This window comes from Chionomys nivalis, chromosome 17 (assembly GCF_950005125.1).
Source record: "Chionomys nivalis chromosome 17, mChiNiv1.1, whole genome shotgun sequence".
Taxonomy (NCBI): domain Eukaryota; kingdom Metazoa; phylum Chordata; class Mammalia; order Rodentia; family Cricetidae; genus Chionomys; species Chionomys nivalis.
Window position 1 is genome coordinate 6,926,207 of NC_080102.1, and position 25,650 is coordinate 6,951,856.

General features: G+C 38.6%; 1 protein-coding gene across 3 annotated transcripts in view; it reads left to right on the top strand.

Annotated features, from left to right (window-relative positions):
• The window catches only part of Oxr1 (oxidation resistance 1), a 348,145-nt gene that overhangs the window by 46,603 nt on the left and 275,892 nt on the right, over nucleotides 1–25,650 (top strand). For 2 of the 3 annotated variants that reach the window (XM_057791394.1, XM_057791398.1), the window contains exon 2: nucleotides 24,731–24,878. In XM_057791394.1, the coding sequence (XP_057647377.1) occupies nucleotides 24,856–24,878 (23 nt within the window). In that variant the 5' untranslated portion in view covers nucleotides 24,731–24,855. Of the gene's footprint in view, nucleotides 1–3,775; nucleotides 3,883–24,730; nucleotides 24,879–25,650 lie in introns of all 3 variants that reach the window. The other variant, XM_057791396.1, reaches the window with a different exon arrangement.

Here is a 25,650-nt window from a genome sequence, read left to right on the forward strand (position 1 = left end):
AGACCTGAATAATCACACAGAAACTATATTAATTACAACACTGTTGGGCCTATTAGCTAAGGCTTCTCATTAACATCTTACATCTTAAATTAAACCATTTCTATTTATCAGTATATCACAACGGGGCTGTGACCTACCTGTAAGGCTTCAGGGCATGTGTCTCCTTCAGCAACTACATGGTGTCTCCTCTGATTCTTCCTACTCTCTCTATATATCCCTTCCAGTCTGGCTATATTCTGCTTTGCCATAGGCCAAAGAAGCTTCTTTGTTAACCAATGGCAATAAAACATATTCATAGCATACAAAGGGGAATTACACATCACAATAAGCTTGTAATTCAACTCTACCTCCCAGGGGTAACACCCTTTTGTGACTTATGTAGGTAGGTGCATTTTACACATACACACTCATACACATATACAAGCACACAGGCACACATCGGTACACAGTAAAAATAATATTCTTCAAAAGAAACTTGGTCTTTGTTAATACTCCCCGAGCCTATGAAGTTTCTCTTTACATTTAATCTGTGCATGCTTTCTTGTGTTTATTTGTGGCTGTTCTTACAGAGGACCTCCCTGACCACATTGGAGATATGGTAAGAGCTAAGGACAGCAATAAACTTCTTGACTGTGACACCCAGTGCTGATATGCTCTTTTCAAGAATCACTCCTTTGCCTCCTCTCTTCACCTGAAGAGTAGTGTCATCTGTGACCTAGAGTTGTTGTGAAGATCACACCAGTGAACATATGAGTGTTCTCGCTGCCTGTGGTGAGGATTCTTATGCATGAGAATCCCCATTGCACATGGTGGGGATTCTCATACATGAGCGTTCCCACTGCCTGTGTGAGGATTTTCAAGCATGAGTGTTCTCATTGCACATGGTGGAGATTATCATGCATGAGTGTTCCCATTGCATGTGGTAGAGATTCTCATGCATGAACATTCCCATTGTATGTGGTGGGGATTCTCATACATGAGTGTTCCCATTGCATGTGGTAGGGATTCTCATACATGAGCGTTCCCACTGTACATGGTGGGGATTCTCATGCATGCTCGTTCTTGAATTAACCTGGAATTTGACAGTAACATTTTTTTACTCAATCAAAATATTTATTTATATCCAAATGTGCTAATGAGATGTGAAAAAAGCAAACTGTAGAATGTTTTACATTTATATTTCTATGCAAATATACACAAATTATTTTGGTTTCATCTACTTTGCAAAAGTGAATAATACATTTTAATTAAGTTTTGCTAGAAGATAAAACTTCCTCTAAGAGTGAAAACATTGTATATGAGAAATTGTAAAGGAATAAATTTGGATGATATTATCTATCTAAAATTCATTTTATGACTTATAATAGTATATAACAGGTATACTTATAGGCATCAACCTTAATCAATTGTTCTTTAGACTCTGGTCTAGGGAGTATATCTAAAGTAACTTGAATTGACATTTTCATATTTATAATAATTTTGAATAAGAAATTTTGACTGATAGCTGGCAGGATAACATTTGATGGCGATATAGTATTGTCTCTGAAATATGTCAAAGTTCATTTTCTTTAATACATATCTCTTAATCTTATGCTCATCAAAAGAGTCTCCCAAGATACATGTGCTGTACTAATACAAGAGCGATCTTTGTTGTGTCTCAGAGGGGTTGGGAATGCTGGCTAGGTACTCTTTCCTCTGTTGACTTGCATGTTCAGCATCACTTGAGTTGGAAGTTCAATAGTCAAGAGGAAAAGGTAGGAAGGAAATGTTGAACGAAACCAGTCTTATTTTCTAATGTGTATTCTCCCTTTGACAAGTCATGTTGACTGTTAAGGACAGAAAACAAGTAACTGCTGACTCTTGCCTGTGGTTAGCAAGCTTCTGTTTATTGGAGCCAGAGGCAGTTCTTCTTCTGCTTATTTACTTCAACTTTTCCAGAAGAGCCTTAACTTCTGGCATCCCTTGTTCTAGCATTTTTACAGTTGTATTGCTATCCTTAAGAATGATGTTGGGATGGGGTTTTTCATTATGAGCTGTTTATTTTCTGTATAAATTCGTCATTGGCTATATAAAGTTTAATTTTTTATTTCTTTTTTATATTAGCAAATTATAAGACACTCAGGTCATTGTGCCATAGGAAGGGCTTCAGAGTCTTGTCTACATAGTAAAGTGGGGTATCTCCTCCTCTCTTCTCTGCTTCTTCTCTACCCCTTCCACTTCCCCCTCTACCGCTTCTTCTTCCTCCTCTTCCTCTTCTGCTTCCTCCTCCTCTTCTTCTGCTTCCTCCCCTTCTCTTCTACATTTGTTTCTTTACCTTTTTCCTTCTTACGATTGCTTCAAAATAAGAAACACTACTGTGTATGTCTGTTATTCTTTGACAGACATACATTGTCTGGACTCAAATTTCAGCCCTTGTAAACGTTTTCTCTCATACAGTGAGAAAGTTTCTCCATGTGGACAGCTGTCTGATGTTGCACACAGAGATCTGTATACCATTTGCTTTCACCCAACAGTCTCACACTCATTCCTCCATCAGTCATCTGACCAATGCCATTGGATGCCTGGACCCTGACGTCTCTAAGTGCCTGGAATATATCGGTGAATGCCCCAGATAGGAATTCCTACTTACTTTTATAAAGCAGGAATGCTGTAATAAATAAAAAATTTAAAAACCCTAATGAGTAGGACATGGAGTAACGTTTTATAGCAACGTTGTAAAATTAAAGTACGTAGCTTGTTACCAAGTGATAAAAGAAGTGGAATTTGCAGCCGGGCAGTGGTGGTGCACGCCTTTAATCCCGGCACTTGGGAGGCAGAGGCAGGCGGATCTCTGTGAGTTCGAGACCAGCCTGGTCTACAAAAGCTAGTTCCAGAGAAACCCTGTCTCGAAAAAACGAAAGAAAAAAAAAATAAGTGGAATTTGCTGAGAACTGAGAAGCCATGTGGGGTAACATTAACTATGGTAGTCATAGTGTGCATTCTTGAGAAAATGGCTTATGAATAAAGCCTGGAGGGAACAAGGGAGCGAGTCATATGACAGCTGGAAGAACAGTTCCGGTGGAGAAGACTATGAAGTTAGAGTGCATTCTGAGAATATGCAGGAGTCTAGGAGGATGGTGGAGAAGACTATGAAGTTAGAGTGCGTTCTGAGAATATGCAGGAGTCTAGGAGGATGGTGGAGAAGACTATGAAGTTAGAGTGCATTCTGAGAATATGCAGGAGTCTAGGAGGACGGTGGAGAAGACTATGAAGTTAGAGTGCATTCTGAGAATATGCAGGAGTCTAGGAGGATGGTGGAGAAGACTATGAAGTTAGAGTGCATTCTGAGAATATGGAAGAGTCTAGGAGGATGGTGTTGCTGGAGCAAAGGAAGTGAGCATAAAATCAAAACAACGGGACCCTGAGAGATGCAGAGAAGCACCATGAAACCCTGTCAGGGTGGACGTGCATCTTTTATTAATCTTTATGCTAGGAATGTTCTGTTTTAAAAACAACACATATTATAAAAACAAAAATGTGGTCAATACCTATTAACATTTTGTGAGAAAAGTAATTTGATTATTTTACATTTTAAGAAAAGCCCCACATGCACAGTTATATAATTAATTTCCATCTATGATCAATTTTTGGCTTATAGTGTCAATTAAAATGTAACATGGAAAAGATTTTTTGCTCTCTGACCTCTGGATTCCTTTTTTTTTTTTTTTTTTTTTTTGTGCTGCATTTGGGGTGAATGAGGTGTCTGCACTGATCAGCCTATTGCTCTCTTTTTCAGTATTCTCCAGGAGATAGTTCAAAAGCAACTGGATGACTTTGTGAAAAATCAAAGTGTGGTGAGCAATTTCATAGCCTCTGCAAAACTCCAGTTTGAACCTGAAAGAGGTGACTTCTTGCTCTAGCTCTCTGATTTCATTTTAATTTCAAAACTAATTTCACGCTTTTAAATGTTAAATTACTATAAGAGTTTTCAACTTTAAATCCAGGGTTATCTATTATCTCCCAGGCTAATTTCTTTTCTGATTAATTGTGAGTGTAGCAGACACCAGCCCAGAAATAGCAGAGGTCAAAGTGCTTATTAGATGAGATTCTGATGCAATGTATAATTCATGGAATGTATTTGCTCTTCTGTTCCATCATCCCTAATTGAGATGTGTGTGCCTTGCTGGAGGCTCTACTTTGCTAGAGATGGCGAAATGTTCAGCTTCCTAGTGCTCTTGTGCTTTCCAGAAAATAGTTTCTTTATAAATATTTACTCTTCCACATACCCACTTGATTTTGTGTCTCCAGGTTCTCTAATTGTTGCTTGCACTATGCCAAAGGAATTTTGAGTAACAGTTATAATTGAAGTTAATCTATTGACTAGAAAAATATAAATTTGCTTTCCTACATAATGGACCTTTCAAAATCCAGTGTTGCATTATTTTGGGTTTCAAATGAATGAAAAATTTGCTGTCTTTGGATTGATCCACAAGATTTTCCCAGAGCTTATGGCAGGAACCCAATTCAAATCATCTTGTTGAAAAAAACCATGGCAAAGGAGTGAGGTTGTTTCAAACCCAGAAGATCTGGGGGGTTGAAACAGTACAAATTGGATTCTAGATGTCCAAATGTCTCTCTCACATAAATAACTTTTTATTCCAGCATCATTTTTTAAGCAATAAATGTCAGCAAATTGGCCAACTGTCAGCCTCAGAGAACATGGCCTTATAGCTAAGAATCTTCGAGAGGAGGCTATGATGCTTTTCCCTGTAGTGTCCACAATTTCCTATGCTGGGCCATTCTTAGTCGTGATATGCACTTGGAGAATAATCCTCATGTAGACAGGTGAGAAGGGAACACCGGTGGAGTACCCAAATGAGGCAGGCAAAGTGAGATGGTGTGAATCATGGATGTGAAGTTGCATCTCTCTGAGAGGCAAGAGCAACTGCCAAAAAGTCAGCCATTCCTGATGCCAGGTGACAGTTACATTTTATCAACAGAACTTCTTTCAAGGCAGCATGTTAAAGCTTCCTAGAACCACAGAGAGAGAGCTCAGCCACACCCATAGTCAAGAAGCAGAACCTCTCAAAGGGCAATCGCCTCTGCTGATCATGCAGCCTACTTATACCTCCTAGGGACCTATAATGGACGAGGTGTAGTAAAATGTATTTTTGTTCAGTCAAGCAGCATTCTTTGAAGTGTTAAAATAGAAGAATCAGGAACCTATTTGTATCTAAGAGAGTGAATTTTGGCTGTTCCATTAACCATTAGGCATGTCCCTTATTAGTATCGCGAGACTCCTTTAACCCCTTTGAAGGTATTTGGTAAACTAAAAATGTTTTAGTTACATTTGTTCCAAAATTTTAAAAAAAAGAGCATAATACTGTGTTCATTCTTTCTTGCTTTTTACGTAAAGTCTCCTTTCAAATAAAATCGTCTACTTTGAAAGACAGGACAAAATTTGCTAAGCCAAAGATATGCAAAGATATGCAAGTATACTCTAGGGCATCTCTGTAAATCTTGTGCGAACACATTGCTCAGCTCTGCCTGAATCTTGCTATGCTGGGTCACGTGAACAGCAATGTCAGTCCTATATTTACGTATTATGGAAATGACAGTTTTCCATTAGAATCAAGAATAAAATGATAAAAGGGACAAGAAAGTGTAATGAGGAAGACTCCCATGTGCATGAATAACACCTGGGTGAATATCTGGTTATTTCTTGATCAGTAATGGAAAGGTTAGTCAGTGCCTGACCCTGATAAAACCACCAGGGGTTTTCCTTCTACAGAGAAATGTGTGGTTGCTTTTGGGAAGCTTCTAAGATCTCAGAAACAGTAAATATTTTGTAAGCTTCACAAGGCAGGTTTGTTTTTTTAAAAAAATATGGATCAACTGGCTTCTTAGAAATGGCTTTTTGAAAGATGAAAAGTTGGAAGGAATTGTAGCTCACAACTCAGAGCTGAGATGACGGAGTTGCTCTGAGCATATTGCAGTGACTTGGTGTGGCACACTGCCCATAATTCACTGCACAACCGTAAACGAGTCATGCTCAAGACTCACTTGGCTCTTGGATGTGTATTAACTATTTCTCCAATATTATTTTACCTATTATGTAAATAATCAGGTTCCCTTTATCAACCTTCCCCAATAAGTCAACATTTCATGCAATGATAGAAAAAAGACCCTTCTGATGTATTCTGGTTGTATAGTATCAACTAAACTCTTAAAATTAACTTTACTCAAGTGATATTGGATATATTCCATTAGTTAATTAAAATAAAATGTCTGAAAAACTGCTTTAAATGTTAGTTGAAGTCACTGTTACTATCGATTAATTTGCTGCTGAAATATTTGTCTGGCTGTGTTTAACTTATTTACTACTTAGTGCGACCACAGTGCTTCAGATGTACCTGTAAAATGAATTATACAATTATTTTAAATGAGTTCTATATTAGTTTGATAACACATCTATAATACGCTCCAGCTTTCAAGTTACCTGATTTGGATCACAGAAAGGAATGTCACGCCATCTTGTCATTTTGATTTTGTAAGGGAGATACTGAGTGGAGGCTCTTTAAGGGGGTGTTTCTTGGCATTCTTTGTCATGTATTTTGTAGAGCATATTATAGTGTCCTTCTTATCCATGAGGTTTTTCCCGTAAGATAAGTGATCTTTTGAGGAGGGTTAGAATTTATAATCGAGTCTTGTGTTAAGCAACTGGGAAGCAACTATGAGAAAAGGTCAAGGGTAACTTAATAGATTAATAAAATTAGCAACTTAGTGATTAGAGCCAGGGCTTCAGCCTCTTAAGAATCAATGTTTGCTACATTTTGTCTTTGAGATGGACTTTTTCCAGTCTCTCTCCACTCTGTGAGACAACTGGCAGGTCTGATTGTGTGAGTGGAGGTAGTTAAGACCCTGGCACTGCTCCCTACAAGTTGCTGGTGGCTGATCCTGCTTTATGCCTGTGAACCTGTGTTTTGGTGAAGCCCCCAAAATTTGTTATCAGGATGCTGCAAATGTTTAGGCAAAAACTAGCTAACTGGAGGGAAAGCTATCAGAGGGAAAATTGAGTTTGGAGATGTACTCCTTGTAATTGGTACTCCTGCTATGTGTTCCCATACTTGATCTTCTTTGGGGATCATGCCATCATTAATAATATATAAAGAAATTCACCTTTTTTTCTCTATCTAATTTAGTGGTATATTCAAATCACCACCACCATCTAGTTCTAGAGCACTCTAGTAACCCTATAGAAGCCTCTTGCCATTGGCAGTCACTTTATACGCCTTTCCCCAGTCCTTAGTGATCATGGTCTGTTATCCCTTTGTATGGATGTCTGTATTCTGAACATTAGATGGAAATGAGATGCTGCAATATGTGGTCTTTGTGTCTGGATCCTCTGTTCAGCTTGTTTTCAAGATTCGTGGTATAACTCTGTCTTTAGACTCTGACTATCCCAGGATGAGCATTGGTATGTGGTAAATGCTTAAAAAAATTGAATGAATGTATCCTATAAGATTCATCTTCATACTGCCTTCCTGGAAGTCCAGAACTGAAGGCTAAGCCTTACTGACACCGCTCTTCATGGGAGGCCATGACTCTCTGTGCCTTCCCTTCTATTGTGCCTTTGTCCACAGAATAAGCATGACACTGTCATTACAATGCCTGTTTCACATGATTAAAGCAGAGGACACACTAATCCAAGTGGTTTCTAGATTATCTGATTCCTATTCTAAGTGGTAATTCTTCACATTAAGAGCTTCATTTGGCCTCTAAATAAATGTTTAACTGGCTATCTAGACAATAAAGATAAAAGGTGAAAGGGTAAATTCAGTGACTGTATTCGTTTTTTTAGACTCTTTGGTGATAAAGCAGAAGTTTTGGGGACAAAGGACATCCGTTTCTCCAAGCCACATGTGGTGCAGTGATGAGATAGAGTAGGAGAGGTACTGCTTAGCTCTCCCAGGATTCCTCTAGTGGGCAGTGGAGGGAAGAACAGCAGTCTTCTGGTAGGGATTAGGCAATGCTAATAACAGTTCTGAGACTGGGTATCTTTCTCCAGGGTGCTGCGGGTGTGGGCCATGAAGGCTGTGGGTTGGAATGTAGTCATTCACAAACTGGCATGCGTAGACAGACCTAAATGACCAGTTCCTTAGTGCACTACCGCCTCCCATTCTCTTTTCCAGAGTAGGCTGATGCATAAACTCAAACTAATGCGTTACAATCTAAATGTAACGCTGGATTTTAATTTTGGGGTACAGTTTACTGCCTTTTCTTTTCCTCCCACGATTCATTCCTGTGAGGAAGGGCTTAATGGCAAGCCTCAAGACATTGCCTTCAACTTTCTCTTCCGAACTTGTGTACCTTGGAGGAAACTGCTGAGCCTTCCTCTGGAGAAAAGTACCACATAGGAGAATATTTGCTACTGTGGTAGATTGAAAAACTTTTCAATATTTCATATCATGGCTGCAGGGTCATGACAGCTTCTTAGTGGCCTGGGAATGTTTGCATTAACCAATGCCATTAGTAACAGTCACTGAAGCTGATTCTTTGTTGGACAAATGACTATGTCATGATGGTAGGGTATAATATGCCTTTAGTAATTCCAACTTATTTAAATTTTGTGGCTGTAAATTTAAGCAGCTATGCTTACTCCGTTTTCTAATTGGGGAATAATCTGTTAATTACAAAGCCATGAATGAAAATGTTTAGATTTGTAATTAACATAACATTCATATGATTCATGAATATGTTTTTTTCCAGATGGGATTTTAATTGTAGTTTCCAAAAGTCAAATATCTCTAATATATGCTACATTAATTAATTAAAAATGGTAAGATATTATGTAGACGATTACAGCCTAAACATATTCTGCATGCCTGGCATTAGGACCAATGCAAATCAACTAAAAGTAGAGCTGCCCTAACATGGGAAACCCAAACAAATTGCTTGAAAGAGGAAGAGAAGTCAAAACTTCTTTGGAATGCTAAAAAGTACAGTGTTTCCTGAGGCCACACACCGGGTGACCTTGTTTAGCTTCCTTGTTCCACAGAGCACAAGTTTGGCATCATTGGTTGTATAGCCCAGAAGCTTCTATGTGATAAGCAGGGTCTTGGGATGTAGGCTAGCCATCAACTTCGTTATATCATTCTGCTCATTACAGAACAGCCCGTCAGTGCCTAGATCCAGAGAGGTTTAAACACTGTCAGGTTTGTTGCTGTTTAAATTCTTAAATATATTGACGTTCCAAACATTAGAGGTTTGAAGGGGAAAAAGTGAAATATACTCCCTAAGGAAGAAGTGGACGCCAAAGTTTCTACTGGAAACTTAGACAATCGCTTTTACTTATGTGGAAATGTACGCAGAGTTCCATTTTCAAAAGAATTTTACTTCATTATGTAAAATCATACATAAGAAAATCATAAAATTATAAAAGGTTTTCTAAAAGCTACAGCAACATGGGATTTTATAGGTTGAGGTAAACAAATAAAAATTGTCAAAAATCTCAAAATTATTAAGTTTGGTTTTACTTGAAGTAGGCACAAGTGTGATTAGTGTCTGTCTGTCTGTCCCTTGTGTGTGTATGTGTGTTGTGTTGTGTGTGTGTTGCACCCATGCACCTTCTGGTCTGTGTATACACCCCATGAATTCACATGCCTGTGGAGGCTAAAAGACATCATTAGACCGTGAATCTGGAGTTGGAGATGGTTAGGAGTCACCTGATGTAGGTGCTGCAAGCTGAACACAGTCCTCTGTGAGAACAGCCAGTGCTCTTAACTGGTGAGCACCTGTCTGTGCTGACACAGGATTTCTGAATGATCTGGAGCTCACCGAGTAGGATAGGCTGCTGGCCAGTATCCTCTCGACTCCACTGTCTCAGCACTGCTATTGTAAATCGTGTCATAGAGACGAGCTCTTTAATGGAGCTTTCAGGGATGGAGTCCAGGTACTAATGCTTCTAGAGCAAGCACCTCACTAATTGCTCTATCTACACAGTTCTTGCAACTCTTAGACCGTCATTATTTCATAAATTATTTGTGTTTTATGACTTCTATTCTCTGAAATGTATTCATTGATAGCTATAGAAAGTTTACTACTTTAAAGGAAAATATGAATTTATGTTGCCACATTTTTCGTGTCTTCCTTCCTTCTTTCTTTCTTTTTTTCTTTTTTTCCTTTCTATCTTCTCTCTCATCAATCTAATTAGGTTTTCTTGTTTGTTTGTTTTTGTTTTTTTTTGGTTTTTTGAGACAGGGTTTCTCTGTGGTTTTGGAGCCTGTCCTGGAACTAGCTCTTGTAGAGCAGGCTGGTCTCGAACTCACAGAGATCCACCTGCCTCTGCCTCCCGAATGCTGGGATTAAAGGCATGTGCCACCACCGCCTGGCCAATCTAATTAGTTAACAAGTAAATTTGCGAACACTCTTTCTATGTTTCTCTTATCAAAAGAGGAAATTTACATATATAATCTATATGAACAAAATTATTTTATTTTTTTTTACTCTTTATAAAAATAGATTTTCATACAGTCTATTCAATTATGGTTTTGTCTCTCCCAGCTTGTTCTAGATGCTCCCACACCCCCAAATTCACATCCTTTCTTGCTCTTTGTAATTAGGAAACTAACAGGCATCTAAAAAAAGAAAAAGAAAAGAATAATAAAGTAATATAAAATAAAAACAAATGAAACTGAATAAGACTAAACAAACAAATGGAAAAAACAAAGAGGCGAAACAAGAGCAAAAGTAACACAAATATATACGGAGACACAAATGTTGGCAAACACCCAAATCCCATAAAAATACAACATCAGAAACCATGATGTATGAGCAAAAGACCTGTAGAAAAAAGAAAATAAAATAAAAAGGTTTTAATTTCTTTCTTGATCCATTTTTCATTCAGTAGTGAGTTGTTAAGTATCCATGAGTTTGTAAGCTGTCTGCTGTTGATATCCAGCTTTAGCCAGTGCTGTTCACTGTCTTAGTTAGGGTTACTATTACTATGATGAAATACCATACTTGGGGAGGAAGGTACTTGTTTCCATATTCTTGTTCATCATTAGAGGAAGTCAAGACAGCAACTGGGCAGAAACTTGGAGGAAGTAACTGATGCAGAGGACAGGGGGACTTGCTGCTTACTGGGTCTCTCCTCATGTTTCATTCTGCCTGTTTGCTTATAAAACCCAGGGCGACCAGTCCATGAATGGCACCACCCACAATAGATTATTGTTAATTTAAAAATGTAAACATCTTACAAGCTTGCCTACAGCTTGGTCTTACAGAGACATTTTCTCAAATTAGTTGCCTCTAATGACTCTAGCCTCTATCCCACTAACATAAAACTAACTGCATAGTTCAATAGGGTGCAGGGTGTTTCCACAGTTCTCTTGTTCTGTTGAGATTTGCCTTGTGTTCAAGTCCGTGGTCAATTTCCAAGAACATTCCACGAGCTCCTGATAAGGTGGTATGTTGTTTTGAGTTTGGGTGAAATGTAGTATAAGTATCTGTTAAGTCCATTTAGTTTATGACATCAGTTAGCTCCAGCATTTCTCTGTTTTTTCTGGATGGTCTGTCTATTGGCAAGAGGGGGGTATTGAAGTCCCCCATTATCAATGTATGAGGGTCAATGTGTGATTGAAACTTTAGTAATGTTTTTTTAAAGCATGGGTGCCCTTGTATTTGGGGCATAGATATTAAGAATTTAAACATATTAGTGGAGTTTCCCCCTTTAATGAGTCTGAATGTTCTTCCCTATCTCTTAATTAATTTTGAGTTGAAGTCTAGTGTGTTCGATATCCTGTTATTGCTTGTGTTTTCATTTTGGTGACTAGGCATCTGAGTTTCAGATGACTGTAAACCTAGGTGTTGATATCTGGTCTTATCTTCCATGGTTTCTGTTGCCCTCCCCGGAATGGGTGGTGCCTGTGTGTTGCTTGGTAGAGTTCCCCCTGAGTTTCTGCTAGGTGGAACTACCAAGGATCTAAAAAGGGTCCTCTAAGTAGATCTTGTTTCTAGGTAAGGGGAGCTGACAGGCAGAGGCGGATATTTATCTAGAAGGAAAGGGGAAAAAGGCCTACAGGAGGATGGGCTTCAACCACCATGAGGATCCCATCTGATTCTTTGGAAACCACGGTGAGCGGGATTCTAGGGAGAGACTGTCTCTGGCATTGGTGGGTGAGACCAAATGATTGGGCGAGGAGGAAAAGCTGTTGGAGAAATTTGCTTGGTCCTTTTGGAGTGGGAGCACAGAGAAAGGAGTGGCCATGGGCACAGAGAAAGGAGTGGCCATGGGCACAGAGAAAGGAGTGGCCATGGGCACAGAGAAAGGTGTGGTCACAACCACAGCAGGTGGTCTGCTCCAAGCTGGGAATAAGACTGGGAGCTAGAGTTGGAAGCCAGGAAGAACAGTTACAAATTGCCTCCCTGGTTCTCTGACTGTCTACGAGCTAGATTTTAGGTGGAGACTGCTCTGGCATTGGCATGTGAGACAGAGGACAAAATGTTTATCTTGGTATGTCTTCCATTTACTGTTACTTCCCTGGCTCTTAAGAGAACCCATAGTTCAGATTTCATTTTTCCTCTTCACAGTGACATTCTGTTCTTCTGTTTCTTCAGTGAGGACGTGGTTTGCAAGTGCACTTTGGTGGTTGTTGCTTCACTGATGCATTTTCACGTGAGTGTTGATAGATTTACCAAGTAGAGGTGGAACACACACACAGAGACCATTCTGGACAGTGACTGTGAACAGCTGTCTAGAGGAACACAGTTGGCCTGTCCTGCTGCCCTCACAGCTGTGAGTAGACCCTACCAACACCTCAGTGCGAATGCCAAAATATCTACGCGCTATTCTGCCTTCTGCCTGAAGTCTCAAAGAGTACGGCATTTACTATCAGATATTTATTATAAAACTCCAAGAAAGTGCTACTCTTTCCCCACTATTAAGTTGATGAAACTTTATCAAGTGAAGACAGAATTTGAAGCCTGAAGGATTAGATGAAATAAGTACAAGTACTACCAACCGAGTTGGAGATAGGACAAGCACTTCAGACATTATGGTGTATAAATGTGAGGTGATTATAAAAATATGAATAGAAATAAAGCCCATTAAATACTAGGTTTTATTGTCTAGTGTGTAAGCAATATCCTTTGCATTTGGATATTTCTTTTACAATACACGGTTTTCTAAGACCATAAAAAATGTTTGACAAATTTATAGTCCAAAGCACTTCTGAAAGGAAGACTTGGACTCATCATTCATTCAAAATTTTATAAAGAACCCATATTCTTTAAACCCCTTCACTGCAACCCTGATGTTCCTGCTGAGGTGACTACACAGATAACCTGTCGTTGGAGCAGCTGTCAACGACAAACCAGAGAGAAAGTTTTCTCAGATTCAAAGAGGTCATAATAGGGGCCTGTTAAGGGTCTCACTGGGAAACCCTGAAATTGTCTCTGGGCCAGCCTCTTGGAGACAGCACAGGTGTGCCTAATGATGGGCTTCAAAGCAGTTACCTGAGATACCAGACTTCCTATTTTTATTTTTGATTCATTTTCAACCCTTCAATGTTCACAAATACTTAGAGATATGTTAAGTGGTCTCATTGTGAATTTTCTTTATAAGTCTCACCTCTTTTGAGCTGAGCCTTCTCTCATCACATATGAAATCATAGTCTGAGCACCGCTAGTCTCTGTGACTTGTTTTTAGTCACAACATTTATTATTTCTTGACTTAATATCTCTTTAATATTTTATGTCCATTTTTTCTTTAATAGGACCTAAATCCTTCAGTGACAACGGAGTTTCTCTCCTCTCCTAGCATTCTGGTGCACGTCACTCTTTCTGTCCTTTGATTGTGTGTTAGACAAAGGAATAACTGTAAAAGCACCAGGAATCCTAGAGAAGCGTGACTTGAATCTATGCTGCCTTCTACAGAGTTAGCATCTTGAACTTTCTCTCTTGAGCTTCTGTATCATTTGACATTTATAGATATTTGCAAAGCCTTTGCAGCAAATATCTTGCAAATCCCAAAGCTACATTAGACAAACTTGCATCATTCTTAGTGCACAGATCAGCAAATAGAAACAGTGGAAGTATTGAGTGAACCCAGACTTTGACATCTTTTTTTGACTCAAGAGGATAAAAAACATCTTAATGGTTATTATTAACCTTATGTTTTTATATATTACACCTCAAAGGGGTTGCATGCCAATATTTTTCTATGCCATGTCTGTAAATAATTTCCTTTACAATTACCACCATTAATTAATTTGTATCTTTGCAATAAGACCACTATATAACATATAAATACTCTAGTATGTCGTGAAGAACATATTCAACAGGTATAGGATATAAATTTAGGTTGAGGCGTCTTGAATTAAGGAACTAAAGATTAAGGAATAGAAAAGATACTTAAAATAGTATATTTTTCTTTTTATAAATAATAATATAGAATTTCCTTGTTTATTAGACAGTCTACCTAGGCTCATATCTGTTAGTAGTAAAATTAACATAGTTAAACATGCTAGAGTGTAAGAGGAAACGTTAAATAAAAAGCTCCCACCCTTCTAGGGGAACTTCAGTATAGCAGGAGGTGACAACTTCACAAGTTGAAGATGTGTCACATAATAATACATAAACATACATACATGTGCATAAATGTACACATACAAACAAATATACACACATAAACATATGCACAGACATGAATATACATACACATATAAACATACATATATGCACAAACATGCGTACACATATAACATGTGCGAGCACATAAAATGCGCACATAAGCATACATGCACACACAAACATATATGCATGCATACAAACATGCATACACACATAAACAACTTCTTTAAAGTATATATGTGGAGGACTATAGGTCAGAGGCACTTTGAGAAGTCTGTTCTTCTCCACATTCAGGGACGGAAAAGAGATAAGGACCGATTTTGATCATGTTATAATGTCCTAAAAAAAAATTTTGCTGAATCAAAAGAATTGTGTGTGAGTGCATTTTTTGGAGTCCGTGTCTGTGGGAAATACCTCACCAGGAACTACCATATCCTCGAGAAACTGGCACTCTCAGCATGCGCTCTACCTGTAGGGCTGCTCAGCTGCTATGGCCATTTCTTCTCTTGGAAGCGAGGTTTCTTTCTTTCTTTCTTATTTTTTCTTTTCTTTCCTTTAAAATATATTTTTCTTTACATGATAATAAAATTACATTTGTTCCCCACTTTTCTCTCTCCAAACCCTTTCGTATAACTCTATCCAGTCTTCTTCAAATCCATAGCCTGTTTTTTATTGTTATTCTCTACATATGTATGTATGTATATACATATATATTGCTAAACATAATCTGCTCAGTTCATATAATGTTATCTCTGTGTATGTTTTCAGGGCTGACCATTTGGCAATGAACAAATTTCTTTCTGAAAAAAATTCTGTCTCTTTGTGTATCTGTCTGTCTTGCTTTTTGGAAACTGAATATTTTATGTAAAAGCTTTGCTGTCAAACAAAGAAATGTCAATAACTTTGAAGATTTATTTGGATTCAGATAAAATAAGTGAATCAATAATTATTGAATTTTTCTTGCTCTTTTGAATGTTCTAAAATATCTACAAGTCATTATACTTTAAATAGGTATTACTATACTTTGTTTTTTATTATCCTTATTTTTGTTATAGGAAATTGATATCCTCCACACCCATAGCCAGAAGCTTCAAAGTGCAAATTTTTTAAACAGATATTTCTTGCTTGTGTAGTCCAATAATACATTGCTACTAACAATGCTCCTCTTTCACAGAGGAGAAAACCATAATATGAAAAAATCTTAGAAACATTATGGTAAAAATACGTACACTACGTAATGAGGTTAAATTTTTCAGAGTTTTGAATTACTGATACTTAAGCAGGGCTGTATAAACTTTTTTAGTCAATGAGAGAGGGAGATTCCTGGAAGCAAGAACACAGTGATCTTTTCTGTCTGTTCTGGAACATATGGGTGTGGAGTTCATTCTTTTATTCTGAGAGAAACCAGACTCGTGTTGACAAGACCTAGAGGGCTGGAGGGCTGGAGGCATTTTAAGATGAATGTTGGTACATCAGTCTGGGCTGTGCAGTGATGGACCTTAAAGCAATTTTCAGGGTTAGCGGGGTTGGGGAGATAAGAATCCATCTGTTTATATATACTGCCTTGCATTCTTAAATGCATTGTTTACCAGAAGTTTTCCATTCTCCTCCAAAATCACTTCTGAGTGTTGCAATGCATATGTTCTGAGAGTACACAAAGATTCATTTAATGTGCCTAAGTATTTTTTTTCTACTTGAAATATATTTTTTTAAATTCAATCTGCTGCTTTGTTTCCTTCTGTCTTTAATGAAGCTCGCTTTTTGGCAGTCTTTTTTGACTGGCTCATCCACACGGGATTGAACCTTTAGTGACTCATCAAAGTGCATTGTAAAATCTGAAAGCACGGGCTGGTTGAGACAGATTGTACTCTTTCAAACGCTTGCTAGTTCATTGCTGCTCTTGAGTAGAATGGTGTGCACCTGGAAGCTGTGAGCTTGGAGCTGAGGACTGAGCTTGACTTCTAACTGGTTCCAAAGTGCAGATTGCTATACTCAGATTTCAGAAGGGGGGTGAGCATCATTTCCCTGCAGAGTGGGTAATTAATGCGCATGGAAAAAGAGGATCAATGGGATAGTCAGTGTAAAGAGGATCCTGACCATAATGTTTAGATGACGGGGATTCACTTCAAAACAGGGAGTTTGAATATATCTGTCTTCTTAAAATTGTTTTAAAATATTATTTGCAGTGTTAAAGGGACATTTTCATGGCAAATATAACGAATTCCAGCTGTTGATAACGTGCAAAGTGCAGCAGAAAACACTGGTGCTTGGGGAAGTCCCTCAGGTTCTCATCAGACAACGCTGGTCCCCACTAGATGCTAAGGGTTGAAGACTGCACAAAGGAACTGTTTAAAGAATTTCATTTCACTGGTTGTGTTGGTACATTTAAAACAATTATATTTGGTTCCTAGTTAATGAACGTGGAAAAAAATGGGCTAAGACTAAAAATAACGTGGACTTGACCTTGTGCAGAGATAGGTATGCCCACGTGATAACCATAGCGGAAGGGAAAATAGCACCACAAAAGCCAAATCCAGCCGCTGTCAGTGCGCAAGTGCAGAACATGCCACTAGACGGAGCCTCGAAGCAGATAGACATAGGACATGGTGATTTCTTTGTGGAGTTTAGTGCAAGCTGGAAGTGCTCATCCCCAGGGAGCAGAAGCCACATGGTAGGAGTGGATTCTGACCAAAGGCTTCCTTGATTAAATCTGGGCTGGTTGGCAGCTGATGAAACGGTTGAGGTGAATACCAGGAAACATCCGTGGTTGGTGAAAAGGAATGCAGTGTGTCTAGCGTAGAACTTTCTAGACTTTGTCAAGAGAAGCAAATGAGAACAGAGGCATCATTTGAACTCACAGGTAAGGCAAACAAAGACTGCAGAATCAGGGTCACAGAAAGGAAAGAACCAATAAGATGTGAAATTGGAAGATTCTACAGGCAGTAGAGAAACATGATCAGAAAAGAAGGGTTCCAAGGGCAGCCAGAAAGTTGTCTTTGTAGTTCAGGCAAAAATAATACAGATTTGTCTCATGAAATTATAACAGCGTATTATGTAATCACTTATCGAGATGAATGAAAATATCACAAACTTCAGTTTTGGAGTGATCTCTGTTTCAGTGACATACTTTAAAAGGTCATTATGGATTATTTCTCTGAATATATCAAAGACTCCTTGTAATCTGGAGGTAGGAGCTTGCTTCAGACTGACGTGTGTATAACCAGGTCTCTTCAACAAAAGCTTTAGACCCATTGCTGACACACCCAACTGAATACTAATACTGCCCATGAAGTGACTTCAATACAACCAAAATGTCAGCTGCACTGCGGAGAAAAGACACATGAAGCTTTGCATTAGCTTGTCTCCAAGGTTACCATCTGTGCTGATCTGAAGTTTCAATGTGGGAATTTTCAACCTGTGCCAAGATAGTATTTTCAGAGTAGATACCAGTGGGCACAAAAAGAGCTTGGAAGGTTCTTGAACCTTTGTAGAGTAGAGGTTATATCCATGCCTACCTTAATCACTCAGGTGTTACAGAGGGATATATTTCTGCATTCTGCTGAAAATGTTAAGATTATAGAAATTGATAGAATGTCATTTTTAGTTAACCCTATTTTACAAACCAAAAGATACTAATTTTCATACCACTAGCCAATGTTCTCAATAGAATCAAGAGGCAAAACGGTTTTGAAAACGTGACTGATTCTCTGGAATTAACACGTTGCATATTTTATAGTTAGTAAGCAAATCTAAGTCAGGATAAAATAGCTTAAAAGCATAAATAGTTTCAGCTAGAGATGTAGCTGAGTTTGAAGAGTGCTTGCCTAGCATGCATGCAACTCTGGGTTTGATCCCCACTTCCCACATAAAACCAAGCATTGTGGATGCCTTCCTGTAATGCGGGACTCAGAATGTGAGAGCAGAGAGCTTCACCTCTGCACAAGTTCAAAGTCATCCTCAGTGACACAGTGAGTTTCGGGCTAACCTGGGCTACATTAGGCCCAGTCTGAAAAGAATAAATAAATAAGCAGACAAATAAATATGCATACATTTTAAAAGGGAAAAGTAAATAAGTCCCAAGCCTTAACTATGACCCCAAAATAAAAAATAAAGACTAAAATTTTATAGTTGAAAAGAAAAGAGGCAATTCTTTTAGTAAACACCCTGAAAAATTGCCATTCTATTACTAATACTTATAAAGGTATGGAAAGAATTGTTTTTAATTCATGAAATAATTTTATATTACCTCATTATACCAATTCCAAAAAATATAATGGCAGTGGTAATAATGATGGAAATTTATTCTTGTAGTGAAAGAAGTTCATTCTTCATTTTTCAGCTTTTCCTGACATGGTGCTAGACTTTAGGTCTGTGGCTGAGTCACCATGGAAGGTTCTGGGAAAGGTAGGCTGTCCCTTCTTCAGCTGGGTACTAACAATGACAGGTGCTTTCAGGGTCTCCATCTGAGACTTGGGTCTTCAGGCCTGTGTGTGCAGTCATAGAAGGAAATGTCTACTAGAAAGTCACTGAACAGAAAGGCCTGTTGGGGGACTGTTGTTGAGAAGAACTCTAACTGGACGGCAGGGTTGTTTCCAGAGCCCTTATAGGAACAAAGTGACTTGCAGGACTGACTCATTTTTCCTTTGGTTTCCTGCGTAGTCAGAATTTGTTACCCTGCAGCTGAGGATGACTGGACGTACCTTTAGGGTGATGGATAGTCTGTGAGATGTGTTTTGGCAGCACAGACTGTGTGGCTGGGCAGGTGCTCTGTGAGTTCGTGGGCTGGGAGAACTGTTCTGACTTCGGGAGATCAGGCTGTGCCCTGTTTCCAACCATCACCTTCTTCTAAGTATTCATTTCTTGTGAGATGGTGGACTTCAGGCTCTTCCTTGCTCCAGTAATTATTTTTGCGAAGCAGCAGTTGTATCTATGCTGATCACAACTGTGAGGCAGAATGGCTCTGCCCCTTGTTTGTGGTAGCAAGAAATCACTTTCTGTCTAGAATGGCATGGATGATAAGGAAAGTTTGTCCTTCAGGTAAGAAAGGACAGTCTATTAACTTACAGTAAAATGGGATGGTATAGGCATATGGGTGTCTTAAAACCATGCCTGTGAACTTTTCAAACACACAGATCACTCAAAGCTATCACCGCCTCACCTGGATAATAAAAGGAAGGGCATCTAAAACAAGAATGCACAGCAGTAACCCCTGGCCTGTCATCCAGCGTGTTGTGTATACATCACAGAATGGAGAGGAGATGAACTCTTGACTGTCCCCTTTGCGTCTGCTTAGCATTCTTTCTCCCGGCTGCTTGAGATGACCCCGTTGAATGGCAGAGTCTCTTCCTGGTCCTACATCTATCTTCTCCTTGCCCTGAGCCCACGCTGCCCTGAACCAACTCTACCTTGAAGTTGCAAAGTTCTCTGTGACACCAACAGATCTCACACTGTGTTTCTGAAAATCGTATTCAGCCACCCACAGTGACCCACTGTGTCTGGGTCAACTGTCTCTCCTGTCTTCAGAGAGACTTCTTTGAACCCTGCCCCTTTAACTCTACTGTGGCTGTTATGTAAGGTTCATGTCTTGTGAATGAAATGTGTGATCTTTGAGCCAGTATCTGTGGTTAAGAATGGAATAGAAGAAGCCGTGCTCACCAGTGAGAGCACTGTGAAGTGAGATCAAGATTACTCAGTAAATTTTATTCGGTGAAACTGATATAGCTTGCGAACTTCTTAATGTCCAATAAGTTAGGTCAGGTCTCTCTGCGTTGTGGCGTGGTGCACTCTCAAGCCTGCCTCCAGGTTTATCAATACCCAGAGAGCTCTGGATACTCAAGAATGTAGCTAACAAAAGACACAAGTCGCTTTTCTTTCTAAACCGGCAGCAGCTCTGGGAAACGACACATAGCATACATTTTAATTGCTAAATTTGATAGTGCTTAATTCAAAAGGGTATGAAGCATTGAGGTAAGGATTCACAGAACTTGTGGATCTTGTACATATCCTCCAAAGCCTGTGGATAAGAGAGAGTAGAGGAAAATTAATCTTTTGGGTGATTGAGAATAATCAACACTTGTGGTAGATGGCAGTATTTGTAATGAATTTGCAGGCAAGCAACCACCATGAGAGTCTAGAATTTAAAATATGGACCCATAGAGTTCGTTTGTAAGTAAACTGAAAAGGAAGGAGATCACTGATGTCATGTGATATTTAAAGATATCTAAATTATATACAAATCAAGAGTTTAATATTCTCATGGTAATTTGTCTCCCTGACATCTGCTTTGAATCATCAGTATAAAAGTATTCTTCCCAATATAATGTAATATAACTGGTGTATTTTATTCATTTGTGTCCATTGTCTCTTGCAGTAGTTAGAGTAGAATTTGAATGAATGTTCTACATCACCACCAATACAGCATGCCACTTAGAGCAGAATGGGTTATCCGTTAGACATCAGAATATTGTACTTGGTATCCTCTTTCAGGTCCAAGATCTTTTTTTCTTTGAGCAAAACACTGCAGTTCATGAAATGCAGGTAGTACATTTTTAATGCGATTTTTATTTCTATAATTAGTACATGAGTTTTTATGGCCCAAACTTTTGAACACTGTGATTATTTTACCAAGTAATATTTTTTGTTTTCATTTTATTTTATTTATATTTTTTATTAAAAATTTCTGCCTCCTCCCCGCCTCCCTTTTCCCTCCCCCTCCCCTCACTCCTCTCCCCCTCTCTCTCCAGTCCAAAGAGCTGTCAGGGTTCCCTGCCCTGTGGGAAGTCCAAGGTCCTCCCCCCTCCATCCAGGTCTAGGAAGGTGAGCATCCAAACAGGCTAGGCTCCCACAAAGCCAGTACATGCAGTAGGATCAAAACCCAGTGCGATTGTCCTTGACTTCTCATCAGCCCTCATTGTCCGCCGTGTTCAGAGAGTCCGGTTTTATTACATGCTTTTTCAGTCTCAATCCAAGTAATATTTTATAGCTTTATTATCTCCAAAGTTACTTTGTATATTGTGTTATTAAATCACAAAGTCATTGCAACTTGGTGAGCTTGACAAAATATAGTATCCCTTCAACTGCATTAGAAATATAAAATCTTATTCATGAATAATAGATGTTTAAACATTTTATTAAAGCACCATCCCAGTGATGCATTATTATGTTTAAGAGCTACTTGTGTCTACTATCTATATTAATTAGAGGGTATTTCATTAGGTTTACAAGCTGTTTTCCTTAACCTTGTGCTAAGAGCTACCACACAGGAGCAACTGTATCTGCACGTACAGTTTCCAGCCCACCTGGGCACTCGGCCATGTCATTTCACTTCATATGCTTTGAAAGGTTTCCTCCAACATGAAAATACGCTGTACTGCACCACAATAAAATGACAGATAGTTGTTTTTCGTTATAGTACATTTTGGCTGAAAGTTACAAATTTATACTTAAATTGAGAACAGCATTTTTCCTGGTATTGAAATCTGACAGAGCTTTCTTCCTGTGAATGTTCATAAAGACAGTATTTTTGTGCTGGTGAATATTCTAACAAACCCAGTAGCTCATTTCATAGGTCCTGTGTTTGCTTATTATTTCCTGTAATTATATCCTTCAATGGAAACTCTTGGTAAAAATGCAAAGTATAATTCAGTCAAGGCAATTTGATTGTATATTAAAATAATGATATCCAGATACACAGCTCTCTAAAGAAAGAAGTAAGTATATCCAGAAGAATGTATTGCATTGGAAAATGTTCCACACATGTTGTTCACAGTAACTGAGTCCTTGGTCAGTGTCAAGTAGTGTGTAAGAAAGGTTGAGAATGGTCAGGGTGACAAAACATGGAGTTTCTGTGTTCTTAGCAATGTCTGTCTATGTGATTTAACAGTTAACCAAATGGGGATACACTTGACAGTTTCTTTTGGAATGTACTCAGTCAATTTAGCATGTGGACCTTCATAACTGCTCATTGTATGAGAGGATCAAATTTTTTTCTTCCAGTCAGTTTCTGGTCAGATTTGGAATAATTAGAATTAAGTTTAGTTCTCTGTTCTGCCATGGTGACCCAAGTACACTAGCACAGAAATCACTGATTTTTATTGCATGTATAATTTTGTCTATTTGTTGGATGCATCTATGTGAGTTCTTTAAATGGACTATATTTTATTAATCTTGTATTTCTTTTTGTAAGTTTTAAATGGCTGTGACCAAGTGAAACTTAAATGTAGAAAGATTTGTTTTAGCTAGCTACCACTTCTGAATTTTAATACATATTGACAGAGGTTTCTGTCCCACCCAGTCCTGCAGTCGTTCAGTCCCAAAGAAATACACAGAAGCCTACATTAATTATAAAATGGTTAGCCTATTAGCTCAGGCTTCTTATTAACTCTTATATCTTACAGTAACCCATAATTCTTGTCTGTGTTAGCCACATGGCTTGGTACCTTTTATCAGTGAGACATTCTCATCTTGCTTCCTCTGCATCTGGGTAACGACTGCAGACTGAGCCTTTCCTCTTCCCAGAATTCTCCTGTTCTGATTGCTCCACCTCTACTTCCTGCCTGGCTACTGGCCAATCAGCATTTTATTAAGCAAGTACAAGAAATAATCTTTACAGGGTACAAGACTGTTGTCCCACTGCAATTACATATTCTCTGGCTCCATTGCATCTGGACCCCAGATGAGGCAGGTTACAATGGTAACCAGTGGATGTATCTGAGGCTCCCTATCTCATGGCAGACAGGAAACAAGTACAGTGATTCAGTAGTGGGAGGGAACTAGGGCAAGGTATAGCTTTTACGGAGAAACCCCAAATGACCAACTTCTTCCATTGTGTCCCCACCTCTCACAGTCTCTTAGTCTCCCAAGTACCTACCTGTTCATGCTATTAATCCATCCATGGACTAGGACAGCGCACACATGATACCCTCATGGATCACATCTAGACATGTGCTTGGCTGATTTGGTCAGTGTTTCATTGTCCAGTCAGCTGGCATTAAAGATTATCCATCACACTATCCTTAGTAATTATTTTTAATTTGGTGAATACTCAGACACAATACATATATGTTGACCATTGACTGATCTAGGCAAGATGACATGTGATGTTTATTTCTATAAATCATGCATATAAAGTTATTAGTAACCTATAGGCTGATTCCACCTCTCTACCATTGAAGGTTCATTTTCTGTGAAAGGTACCAAATTTATAAAATACTTCAGAGTCAGACTTATTGTGTGTTGAGTGTGGGGGCAGATTCTGCTAGTTTTCCTCCCAATCTGCTTCACCCTTCCCTAAAGGTAGACACATTAGTAAATATTTCGATATAAAAAAAATACCCAGAGAAACAGCTCTATTTTTTTCATCTTCCTCTGAATAAAGGTGTCCAAATTACCAGGTCTAATCAATGAAACTCAAGCATAAATGTTTTCTGTAAATTTTAGGACACATATTCTTTTTATTTTTTCCCCTCTCTGTTGGCTGGTGTGCAGACTCTCACTGGCTTTCAGCAGCCCAAATTAAGGTCAGGAAGAGAACACATGTTGAGACACGAAAGAAAGATCTGTTGTTTCCCAGTGGAATTCCTCTATTTTCTGTAAACGTCTTTGCTTCAAGCTTACTTATGTAAGAGACAATAAACTGACCTTCCAAAACTCTTGGACATAAAAAATGTTTAACTAAGTGTTTTGATAACTGATGGGTCTCTTCTATATCTATATGTTTCCTGTGGTGGCTTCTGCAGAAAATCTACTCTATTATGCTTTAGTGACCTTTTGGTATAAAATATTTCTTGAAAAGAGGATCAGTATATTGTATGAATGTCATTAATATTTATTCACAACCCACATTCATGTTAACACATATACTGTATACATAATAAGTATTTATTATTAGAATAATAGAAAATAGCCTGAGCTATTAATGATAACGGTATTAATGGAGTTAAATTTTGCTCAGAGAAAATTTTGTTTCAAGATTATAGGACAATATATGAAACAGACACCTAAAGAATTGTATGCAGAGATATTTGTCTTTGAGCGTGGCATTTTGCCCTGGGTGAAAGAAACTGACCGAAGTCCATAAGATGATGTTCTAGAGACATCACCGTTTTCATTTTCTTCACAGGTCTGCTCAAGCCCTGAGCAAGTAAGTGGGCTGTGCCTGTTCCAACAGCAGAGCAGAAGCCTGTAGTGGTCCTGTCAAGAGGCTCTACTGTTCCCATATTGTGACATCGAGAGACGGTTGCGGCAATGTCTGTATCCAATCTATCATGGTGAGTGAATTGCGTTCTGATCTCAAGGACACAGAAATGCATACAGTAGCAGGGTTTTATGAGAGTTTCACTATCAGAACCTGCGAAGAGAACTTTAAAAATTGGATTTTCAGATTGTCTTTTTCTTTTTTGATAATTTTGTGTATAATTGCCTTATTTACATCATTTTCTCCTTCCTTCTCCTTGCCTCAACTCCTCACGTTCCTCCCTTCTCAAATTCATGACTACTTGTTCTATAGCTATTATTGTAACATATATACATAGGTATAGTGCTTACTACATGGGATTGGAGAACCTGTTCAGGGGCTCATCTTTGGAAAAGATTGAATCTTTCTGTCTCGGTAGCCATTGATTGCCTGTCGCACTTCATCTCAGGGTGTAGTCCTGTGAGATTTACGCCCTCCACATTTAGCATTATCAGTGCTGTGACATATGGGGACTCTAGAAAGGGGTCCAGGCCACACAAACACCAGAGGCATATTTACCTTTCCCGTACACACCAGGGGAATGAGAGGTTGGAAGACTTATTTTTCCAGTCTGCCCTTTCCCTCATGTATATACTCTCTGATTTAGGTCTGAGAAGCCAAAAGTGTAGCTTTGTGCACAGAATAGATATTTGCTCAAAAGTGTCTTTTTTCTTCTAGTTTCATATCTCAAAAAATAAAAAATAAAAAGCATAAAAAAACCTACCTAAATTAAACTAAACAGAACACAAAATTCCATTGGTCGGTCAGCAGCTTCTCTATGCCAGTAGCAATATCTGATGAGTCTG